Here is a 12,177-nt window from a genome sequence, read left to right on the forward strand (position 1 = left end):
ACAAAGACATCACACACTCATTCCCTGCCTACTTAAGAGAGAGATGTTTAACACCAAAAAAAAGCAGGAAAGCTTCTAACCTTCACTTTCTCAGCACCACAGATTATTAAATAATAATCAATTTCAATTACTATGTAATAGAAAACCCTTGTGGTTGAAAGAAGAGAGACTGGAAAGGTTTGTCCAGCCCCTGCACACTGTGGGTGCAGCAAACAACAAAGGAGAATGTCTGGCCTTCTAAAAATAAGTCTTAAAACAAAAGGAAGAACAGTAAAATCTATTCCTTACAATGAAATACAGTACAATCTCCAATATCAACATGAAAATGGCAGAAACAAATTCTAAAACACTGACAAGTACAAAAATAATTCATAACTTCTCAAAGTAGTATTACATTCTTATTTATTCTTATGCTCCTTAAATGTACTAACATCAATGAGCAAGAGAGTCAGTGGATTCTAAACACTTCTCAATGCTGCAAACCGGCATATATACATTCCTTGTAAGGGCCCCTTCTGGGTGACCCCTGGTATCTTCAAAAAATATACTTAAAAGATCAATGAATTACCACTTTGTACCTTGGCACACACAGTGGGAAGCTGTAAATAAAACCAGGAATGATTCCATTTCCTGGTTGTGTAGATTTTGCTTTGATATTAAAATAAATAAATACTAGGTGTATATATAAGGGCACTTTAAATGTTTTCAAGGTTACAGACATTTGAATATTTCAGAAATTTACTACAGACTACACCTGTATACCTATTTGTATTTACACATCCACAAAACTCCAGGGAAGTAAAGCTTTAAAACAGATCTGAGAGGTCTGTGAAGCCACTCAGCAGCCTTGTGAGTCACACCTGCACTTTTACGGTCAGTGCCAACATAAAATTTGCATTTTTTTCTGTATTCACTGTGCAATTGATGGCATGCATCACAGCATTCAAGTTTCTAGTGCTGAGCTAATTTGAATCTCAGACTAGACCATTCAGTTTCTTAACTCCAGCAAAACTTAATTTCTATCCTGAGCATGGCATAAGAACTCATCACTGGTGAACATGAGAATTGCATCTGGACACTGAAAAAAGTGCATACAACTCTCTTTTAACCCTTCTAGGAAACATATTGAAGGAATTTTTTGGTGGTAGTTTAATTCCTGCATATTCAGATAAAGTGATCTTGTATCTTTATGAAAGATATTTTTATGCAAGACATTTACCGTCCTTATATCCTGGAAGCTATTACTTTTTAGCATATGGTATTCAAATTCACAAATAACAAGTTACTATTATAAAAAAAATGGCATTTCGGGTTTTGCCATTGGAACAGATTTTAATGTACAATGATTTTAAGTGCAAATGCACTAAAAGATGCAAGTGTACAGGAAGATATTTTAAACAGTTGTTCTTTATAGACTCTGCACTTGGTATTTCATGAACAGAAAGCTGAGGAAGACATTTCACTCTAGACAGTTATGCAAAGATAAATTAGTTGAAGATGTAGTGTATACTTGCAATATTAAAATGTAAAGAACCATCTACTCAACTACTTCACATGTTTCAGTTGGAACCAACTTTTCCTGGTGTCTTTTGCTTTTTAAATAACAGTGTTAGGCTGTTAACTTAAGACACACTGCTTGCCCTTGCTGCTGCCTTTTCCTTTCTCTGTGACAGGATTCCTACGGACATCCACAGCGTTATCTCAGTGTGCTTCATCAACTGGAACTAAAGCCAACCAAGTGACAGATAATTTTTGCCAAAATCTAGTAAGCCCTGGAAGCAGCTCAAAACAGAAAACTCAAGTAGAAGCCCCAAGTAAAATTGGGCAAAGCTGTCCTAGAACCAAAACATCTTCCATTATGTAAAGAATGCTCCACAACTAGGAATCTCCTACTCTCCCTATTTCCAGCTGATAAAAGATATGCCAGATAATAATGTAAGGTCCAAAGGGCCAGAAAAATACTGACTGAAGCCAATATAATGAATATCTCTACTTCATAATCTGGGTTGACAACAAAAAATTCCAAGATCTGAGAACTTAGTGAGTCAGAAACCCAAGAACATTCCCTCCAAGTATGTACTTTCAATCAATTGTACACCTGGATATTTAGTAGTTTAATCCAAATTTCCTGGGAAATGTCAGGCAAAACAATGAAAACTGTTGCCAAAATCAAAACACTGAATCTATTGTTTATTTTAAACCTTCTTGTTGTCATCATCTAGAAAGGAATTAGACTTGTTTCACAAGACCATTCTTGAAATTTTCTTAGCTATTACTCCCCTTCTCTTCTGTCAGGTACAAGCTTGTCCACCAGTTCACTGTACAAAAAACCCACACAAATTAGGCTGACAGATGTTTAATATATATTTTCCACAATACATCCCTCTATGTTTATCTAGCCTTCTCTTGGCTACCAAGACCAGTCTTTCAAAACCAATACTGGAAATCCATCTGCCTCTGTATCCATTGCTTAGTTTGGTATAAATTCCAAGGTCAACACACAGCTAGCAGGTTCCTCTTCCATCAAAATAATTGTCTTTGTAAAATACTTACTGTCAAATAGCATTAAAATCTCTATTAAAACAAGAAGGGGCCTAGGGAAAAATTACTTTGGAAACCACTCTTCTGGCTTCCAGAAACTCACTTAAAATACTTGATCAATACAAACAAAAAACCAGGATTCACTGTTCTCACAAGCACCAGGTACTACAAAGCAGCTGCCTTGCTTTGGATCAGAAGGAGCCTGGCATTACTTTCTGTTTTGTATTGAGCTGCTCTATGTTGAAAGCTGTCAAATCAATCAACAAAAGGGTTGGTTTGGTAAGTTACAGAAAAAGTGACATTTTACATAATCTCTGTTGCTTATCTATTACTGTAACTGTTATTTTCCTTTTGTAGCACCACAAAGATGAGATAGTAAAGAACTGAAAAGGCAAAGGAATCCAGCTGATTGAAATTTCCATCCCTCCTTTCAATTTCGAGACAATTGATTGACATAAGTCAGTGCACCCAACTTCATTCTCATAAATACTAGTCACAAAACCACAGTCACATCCTATCCAAAGGAAGAGAAAATAGCAATTCTCAAGCTGATCAAACATTAATGTCAGTAGGTAGAGTAAGCCCCAGTTTAGGATTTACTGAAAATGGGACTGTGTTCCATCTATGCACCAGAGATAAAGCAATAGCACATGACAGAGTTGCCAGCCATTACATCATATATTGGACAAATATTTGTATATATCATTGAGTGTCTCCAACAAGTTGAGCTACAAAAATTAAATTTGCATAATATTGCAAAAATTCCCAGGAAACAGCCAGACAAGAACCTAACACGTAACAGCCTGCAACATGTGCCAAAAATATATCCGTGCTGAAAGAGACATCAACTAGTTGAAGAAAAAGCCCTTAAATACAAAAATTGAACACCAAGGGAAATGCTTGAGTTAGATAAGGGAATATCTGAAACCTAGATAAGACAACAAATTATCTGTGTTCTCCCTACACTTGGGACTCTATAAAAAAAAAACCCGTAGCAAGAACAGGTAATATGAAAAATACACAGCCTGCTGGGTCAACATAAAATTAACACCGTCAAATGTAGAAGGGCAAAAGTTTCTTCCTAGTTTCACTTAATACACAAATTAACATAACTCTTACAAACATTTAAGCAGAAAATAAAAATAGAATTTACCTTTAAATGTCTCCAGTTCCTTCCTGTTGGAGAAGAGCAGAATTTAAAAAAATAATTAGAAATACCACATGTAGAGCCACAGGATTTATTTTACATGCTTTAAGACTCACTAAAAGACAAAAATCAAAGAATTTGACTGTCACCATATATATCAGTAATATTACTATATGTGTTTACCTAAAGCAAACAAAATCAATCTGTTTTAAATTAGGCCACCACTTCTTTATAAACATGTACAATTATAAAAATTCTGCACACTTACATCTAGCTCCATAATTTCCAGATACACTGCTCCAAAAATAACCAAGACTTCCTAAGGCATTAGTTACTAAAGCATCCTTTACTTAGCAGAGATTTACCAATTTACAGCACAGTGAATAACAATTTTTGTTCCATTTTTATCAATGCTACTCAAAAACATCTTTGCAACACTGAAGGAGAAAAATTTGACAATATCGCTCAGTTAAAAGAGAAAGACAGGCAAGGAGACATACAGTGACATTCCTCAGAGGAGAGGATTTTCAAGTATGGAATATGACACATAACCCACAGTATCCATGTACCAGAAAGCTTAGGAAACCAAGAAAAAGATAAGAATATCTTTTTTGCCTTTGTACCAGGCCACCTTCTACTTTTAGTGGTTATGCAATTGTGAATGCAGAGGCTATAAAATGAACGGAAATATCTTCTCTGTTTTAAAGAAACTGCAAAATGCTCCAACTGCCATTACTACAATGTAGTGATTCATCCTGAATTTTAAGGCCAAAGAAAAATCAATGTAACAACTGAGATAAGGCAGAATGCTGGCCTTACAAAACACTCATTTAAATCAAACATTTTCTCAGTCTGCACCTCAGAGAATGCCTAGTTAAATTCTGAATTTAGAAGCAAAAGTGACTGTAAGAAAAATAAATTAAAGACTGAATTCACAGTTGACCAGATAAATTATTCTATTCTCTATCCACTGACTAAAGCACTCTTCATTCACCTACCAGAGACACTGTTTCACAATGCAGATGCTATACCTTAATAACTCCTTCTGTCCCTTAACACATGATGCAATTAAGCATTTATTCTTGCATCAAGAACAGACAAAACTCACTCAAAGCTGAAATAGTTTATTCTCTAAGCAGGCCAAAATATTATAAAAGAAGCAAGAGAATGCATTTACCTCCACATTTTCAGAGAACATCCCACTTTTGTCACCAAATGTTAAATACAGGTTTTTGAAAGAATGGGTGCTTTACCAGGAAATAAGCTAGAGTGTGATTCACAGTAAAGAATTCTAATAGTTGCAACTTCCTGTGAGTATCTATTTCCTTTCCTGCTTTTCCTCCATCCCTTTCCCAAGCTGGTTTCTCCCTGTTATATCAGAGAAAAAAGCTACTTTACAATACCTGTGATTTGCAAGTTCATACCCCAAAAATTTTTTCCTAGCTTGTTTACTCTAAATAGAGTTACAAAATTCTTAAACACTCTCACAAGTTGCCATCCTTTTTTTTAAATAATGGAACAGTAGTTGAGGAGACAACAATCACAGGAAATGGTTGTTTTCCATGGACTGAAACAAAATCATAGCAGAAGAAACATCTTGTGAAAGTAAGAGGGGAAAAACTACATTACTTGCACCAAAAATCAGGAGATTTTATGACATGTCTACAAAAGGAAAGACGAAACAATTACTGCCATTGTGTCGAAAGAGATTAGGAAACAAGATGGTAATACAGTAGCCAAGTGACTCATTTTGTCTAAACCCCCAGAATTTTCCTTTTCAAAATCCATTGATATTTTTAGGTTTGAGATGCACTGAGATGTTGTTCCTATATCCATATACATAATTACCATTTATTAAGAAAGTTGGAAATTAATATTGGACAAAAACTTCTTTCCCTCTGAAAAATTAAAAGTATCTATGATTAGTATACAGTAAAAATACAGACTTGAAATGTAAGGATCTGTACTTCCTAGTATCCTCATACCAATTCAGATCCAAAGACTGAAGATTTTATATTTTACACAGCATGAATTAATCATATCTTGTGGTTTCTCACAAGACTTTCAATAAAACTTTTATTTAGAAATACATAATGAAGTACATGCTTACTGAAACCACGTTCAGCATCAGCAATATGAAAGATTTTTTTTTATTCATTAAGTCAAATTATCCAAATAAAAACTTTGAAGTTAAAAAATTTCAATCCTTAATCTCATTTATCAGCAGCTTTGGTAAGAACATGACACTAAACTGAGAAGCGGAAAGGAAACTGACTTGTGATGACATTGGAAAAACAAATGGCTTAAGAGTATATCAGTACATTTTCTAGTTGGGTAATTAAGGCCTGGCACACAGATGTACAGAGAAAAACATATAACAGATTATTCCACTTCTCCCCTTTACAAGTAAATAAATGTTTTTGTATTTACTGATCAACTGCCAGAAGGAAGATACCTCCTTTGTCTTCTGTAAGAGTCTAGTGACAAAAGGTCATCTGCAGAATACACTGACCTCACGTTAAGAATTGAACTTCATATTTGGAACACAGACAAAGTAAAGAAACAGCAATTTGGGAGAGTAATTAAAATTAAAATGATTAAATTGAAAGCAGTTTTAGAAAAGTGGCCTTTAAAGCAAGGTTAAAAGACAACCAGAAGGAGATATATACGGCAACTGAAAGCATTCCATAGGGAAATGCCCCTGGATTTTAAAGAGTTTTCATCCAAAAGAACATTCAAGCACTTCACAGATGGATGAGATAACCCTTTCCACTGCTATTAGAAGGAAAACACACACCTGCCTTGCCTCTGGCCTCTCTACACATGAAGGCTCTTGTGGGCGGCTCAGCATCTGCCCAGGATTAAAGGAGCTCCCATGCTGAGTCTGACCACTGATCAATACAACTACCTGGCATCTGACTACATGCTCTTCAGCGACTCAATTTTAGGTTACTGACAGAAAAACCTGGCTAGTTACTCATATAAGAATACATTTTACCTTTTCATAGTTAACAGTAAGCTTTCAGAAGAAAGGACTAAATTAGGAGGCACATTATAATATGAATAGCTCTTTTCAGTGAAAGACGAAGTTCAGCACCTCTGAGCAAGAAAAAAAGGCTAAAATAACAAGCTAAAGTCTAACATAATCAGACTATAAAGGCATGGAGACACTTCAAAAGTAATCTCGTTCTGTATGCAGAGCAATTTACAAATTTCAGACTCCTCCTTGAGAGGCAAGAGGCTGTACAGGCTCCACTGACACTGAAGTTATGCCCATGAAAACTATCTGGCCACACATACAGGCAACAGTGTTAATCCCTGCCTTTCCAGTTGCTTGTTTTCATAAAGTAGATTGGAGGAGGAGCACTTAATTAATCTGTGAAATTCTGTACACATCAAACTCAGTTACCAGTTTTTAAGATACCTGGAATGTTCTGATGATGATGCTGTCAGTGGTCTCAACTTCTTCATTTACAGAAAAGTTAAGATTCAGGGTATGTGGTAAGAACATATACTTGTGGAGACAACAGGTGAAACAAATAGTCTACAACATATGACTTGTCCCACAGGGTATCTGAGGGGACCAATTAGAGTTACAATCTAGTTAGAAGGCAGATACAAATTCCCAAGGACCTTCCCATTCCCCGCAGGCTTTTTATTGCACTATTGGATTAACCCTGCTCCAGCCACGGAGCAGATGAGATGGACACTAGGAAGACTGCACTGGTATCACTGACAAACAAAAATAAATCTAGGAATCAGAATATGGGAGGACCAGGAGGCTTAACTATCCTGCTTTAAGTTACTGAGATAAAAGGCATTTTAATTTGTTCAGCAACAGTAAGAAAAAAAAAATTCAGGTTCTACTGTATCTTGCAAAGGGCTGTAACACTAAGATCAATTTCCTAAGTGTAACTAAACATCAAGGAATCCAGTTAAATACCTAGGAAACTATAGAAACACCACAAAGATGCCACCAGCCAGAACTGACAGAATTTCTTACTTGATCTTCAAGAAGAAAACAGGCAGATAAGAAAGCAACAGAGTCCTAAATTAATGTCAGGAACAATTTTATAAAATGGGCTCTGAAAGCAACAGTCAATAAATATATATAAATAAAAGACAATATCGAGACAGAATATAAATGCTAAAAATTGAGGATTGAATTTGAAAGATTTTACAATTATATGTGTTAATAAATGTTGAGTCATAAATATTATTTACAAAAAATATATTTGAAGAAAGTATAGACGCTTATCAGCAAATTAATATAAAAATAGTTATGGCACCTAACACTATCCAACCCAGAAACTGAGAAATGCTGCATTTCCTCTGCTATGTCTGGTACAGTTAAGTCTTCAAAATTATGTATTAAAAAAAAAAACTCTTCCATAGCCTGACTCATGCTTTAGTAAGCTAAAAAGCCATGAGATCTCTCCTCTGGGACTTTCCTCTGGATGTCATCAGAAGTAAAAGCCAAAGTACGGAGAACTCAAAACCTATGTCACTTGTAGGGTGCACAGAAATAATTTAAGTACTTTTTTTTTTGTAGTTAGGATTAGCACTTTTGTGAATCCTGACATAAAACTGTTTTCCCCATCCCTGAGATTGGTTGAGCACCCCTTGGAGATACTTAGGCCAATTACTACTTTGAAATACACTTGAGACTGAAGCAATGAAAAGCCTTTAAGTATTGAAAAATTAGTAAAAACCAACACTATTACTGAACTACTGCTGGAATTGAACTGCAGGCAAGGGTTTCTATTCATCTGACAAAACACTGAAAATAGGTCAGAATTCTCCATCACCAAAAGTGACATTTTATCCACTAAAAGAGAAGAGCAGAGAACTAAGGCATTTCAATAATATTGCAATGGAGATTTTTTTGCTTCCATATTCATGCAGATACAGAAGTAGCTGAAGTCTGTTTTCCAGCACATCTTCTATGTTAACTTCAATCAAGCAGATGGAGCTGATCAGCAAATTTTTGCACTAGAAGTGACCAACACTGACTAGTAATCAAATTAATAAATACAACCAAAACCAAGCATTCCCCTATCATACTCAGCAGTTCCAGGGTACAATGAAAGCATTTCTGTTTCAATGTTTCAAAAAACAAAAACAAATCTTAAGAACATGGGAAGCCAATTGTCAGGCACTATCATTCAAAAGAACTGTAAAAAATAAGGAAGATGGACTTAAAATCATAAGAAAAGGGTAGAAGTCAAATCATTACAGGCAAGTCTTGTCCTCTGCTAAGGGACAGACACAAGCCATTTACCTTTAGAACCATTCCAAACTGGAATCTGCAATGTGGAGAAAATGCTTAGCTCCCTCCAAAAGCTCATGCCTTCAGATGTAGGATTTTGCACAGGACACAGGGTTTAATGCTTTTGCTTTTATCCTGTTGTTATCCAAAAAGCTCAACAGTTTTTACATTTAAAAAAAAAATTATCTTAGTATGCAACCTCTTTGGATCACTGAAACATATATGTATCAACAGTTTATTTTTATCATACAACCAAAATTTTAGGAACCAAAGTTTAAAGCTGAAATTTGATAAGAGAATATTAAGAGAATCTACAATTTGGGAAATTAGAGAGAATGTAAGAGAAGGTGAAGTTTCAGAGAAGGTACAAACAATCCACCAAAGGCCAACTCCACCATCAACTCCACCATTTTTTTCTAGAAAGAAAAGGAGTTCCTGCAAGCCACACAAGAAACTGCAGATATTCTTTTAACCTGGACATCAATTTCCACATAAGCATTAAAAAGAAGAAAACTGACAGTATTCAAAAACTGGCCAACATTATTCAGTAAGCAACATATGGTACAACCCTAATTCACAGAAACAAGTTAAAGGAGCTTGTGACTCCATGTGCAATCTTCACCTAAAAGGCTGAATGTGGTTCCACACAGTATGAATGCAATTGTGCCAGAGAGAAGCTACAACTTGTATCTCTTCAGGCATCCTCAACACATCCCTTTGACACAGGAATGTAAAATCTCCCTCACAGAAGCACTGTCAATGTGAACGCATTTCATACATTTCTTTTAAACTACTTTTAAATCAACTGGTTTTCAATGTAAGTGGAAAGGAGTTATTAAAGATCTCAGGAAATAATTCATAGGGAAGAAACACAAAATTTATCAGGAGGCACAGCACAGAGAATGAATTTTAGTGTGGTAATGACAAGCATCTAAGCCCTGTTCTTCTGCCACTAGCCACAGTGAATTAATTACACATACAAATAATGCATTTTTGAGGAGAGGGAGGGTACAAAATTATGATTAAGGCAGTCTTAAACCATCTGTTCCTATTATTGGTACAGTAAGTCTGGACAAAGAATGCCTGGTATTAACAGCTTGACAGGATTTGCAGATTATGCCCACTAACAAGCAGCACATAAAGGTAGAGATAAATTATGCAGGATTGACATAATGTTTTAACAATTTCTAAATAATGTTATTAAAAGGTGCTGTAGGATACAGAGGATCCAACACAAACATTCAGTCTTTAACCACAGGTCACAAAAGCCAAAGAAAAAGGTCTTTTATTTGCCTATTTGAAAGAAAACAAGACTATAAGGAGAAGGTAAGCAGCAAATCTCTTTGTAACAATGTCATTGTCTCTCTGTATCAAGCAAAGATCACCAGAGAAAGGGCAAAATTAAATCAACTTAAATGTGACGTAAATTATACCATACATTCACACTTTGCAAATAAGAGAAAAAACTGCCAAAATCCTTGAAATCTTCAAATCTGCTGTGTGTTCAGTCTTGACCAATGTTTCCAAATACTGGGAGCACTGATGGGAGTAAAATTCACTAATAATGATGCAGCATGCTCCTTTGGGCTAGGCATATGCAGAATACTGTAATGCAAGAGTTCTTGCAGAAAAAAGAAAGTTTAGAGCCTTCAAACTACAAAAAAGGAAGTAAAATTATCCATTAAACTCTTCCAAAGCTTGTGCAAGTCTCTTCAGGATCAATAGGAATTCTCATTCCACATGTCTGCCAAAGAAGTGCAACAACTGATGGCCATAAAATTAATTCCATCCAGTTATCATCATGGGAACACTTGCTGTATTCTGATTATATTATATACAATATTGCTGATTGTGCTGCTTTCAAACTCATGAAACAGGATAGAAAACATCTGTGCAATGTGAGTACAGAAACTCATACAATGCCTAATGAAAACTCAAAGCCAATCATCCACTGCACATCTGCCAGTAAAACTCCTGAAGATAATCAAAGTTCTGCATTCAATCTTGCAAAAATGTTTATTTAGATACCCACTTACACAGAGGTATGGCAGCTCCAAATCTACACCGCTAGAAGACTGATCAAAAAGACTGTAGCACGAAAATTTACACTCATGAAAACTTTGATGAGAACTATCAAACGTGTAGCTCAGGTCTCAAAAATAATTCACAATACACTTAACGTTGGAAAGAAAAATATACTTGCTTGAAACATCTGCAACAAAGGGGCATATACACTTTTTTACATATAAAAAGTAAATTTTATAAATTACATGCAAAGCCTGAAAGGGTTGTGGAGATAAAATTTAAATGTATCCCTGCCAGGTGGGAAGGAATCACCACTGAGGACGCTGTACAGTACAGAGTACTGTCCCAGCCTATTGCTTGAGGAATGCTATGGGATCTAAACACGAGCTACAGATACGGGAAGTTTTTCTGTATGTACTTTTCAAGTGTCTATGTTGTTGAGGCCTCAGATAAGGCACTGTACCTACATCAACAACCCTTACTGTTCCTTTTGTTCCCAAAGCAATTAAAAAGAGCGATAAAGTTTACAGAAGAAAACAACAATAACTAAGACGTTTTCTCATATACATTTTCTCTAATCTACAGAACGCAACTGCCATAAATTTTATACTCTTCTGAATGAGAAAGTAAATCAAACATTCTTGTACCCCAGAAGCATTAAAGCACCATCATGGCATGGCAATGCATCTAACAAAAACTATGACAGTCTGTCCAGCTCTTCACCTACTGCACCAATTATGAAAGCATGGGGTTACACTATGAAAAAAACCTCTAAAATTCAAAAATTATGAATACACATAAATTTAAAGAACGTATTTTTTCTTAAAACAAAGCATTTGCTTAAAGAACATCAAAAAGGAAAAAACAGTAGTCTCACTATGGTTTGTATTTTAGATTTTTACATTTATTTTCCTTCTATGTCAGTTCTCAAAGCTGACAAATACTGAAAAACAGAGCAGGTTCTTAAAAAAGACATCCTAAAAAATTATCATTCAGACAATTATATTTTCAGTCAAATAACATACAGTAAACTCTATTCACTCAATTCCAGTCACAAAGACCCTGCTATTCCCAATGTATTCCTACAAAATGCTGAATTTGGGCAGCTCCTTTTAATTGACGCATCAGAAGCTGCTATTTTTCAAAATGTGGTGATCTCTCTGAAATGGATACAAACGAGCTTCATGGCCAAGTA

At 35.4% G+C, this 12,177-nt stretch overlaps 1 protein-coding gene across 2 annotated transcripts in view; it reads right to left on the reverse strand.

Annotated features, from left to right (window-relative positions):
• The window catches only part of DTNBP1 (dystrobrevin binding protein 1), a 65,063-nt gene that overhangs the window by 34,219 nt on the left and 18,667 nt on the right, over positions 1 to 12,177 (reverse strand). For both annotated transcript variants that reach the window (XR_012580836.1, XM_005481755.4), the window contains exon 7: positions 3,695 to 3,717. Coding sequence is in view for 1 of the 2 variants with exons in the window: in XM_005481755.4 (XP_005481812.1) it covers positions 3,695 to 3,717 (23 nt within the window). In the remaining variant the exon portion in view is untranslated. The remainder of the gene's footprint in view (positions 1 to 3,694; positions 3,718 to 12,177) is intronic.

This window comes from Zonotrichia albicollis, chromosome 1 (assembly GCF_047830755.1).
Source record: "Zonotrichia albicollis isolate bZonAlb1 chromosome 1, bZonAlb1.hap1, whole genome shotgun sequence".
In the NCBI taxonomy this organism is placed as follows: Eukaryota; Metazoa; Chordata; class Aves; order Passeriformes; family Passerellidae; genus Zonotrichia; species Zonotrichia albicollis.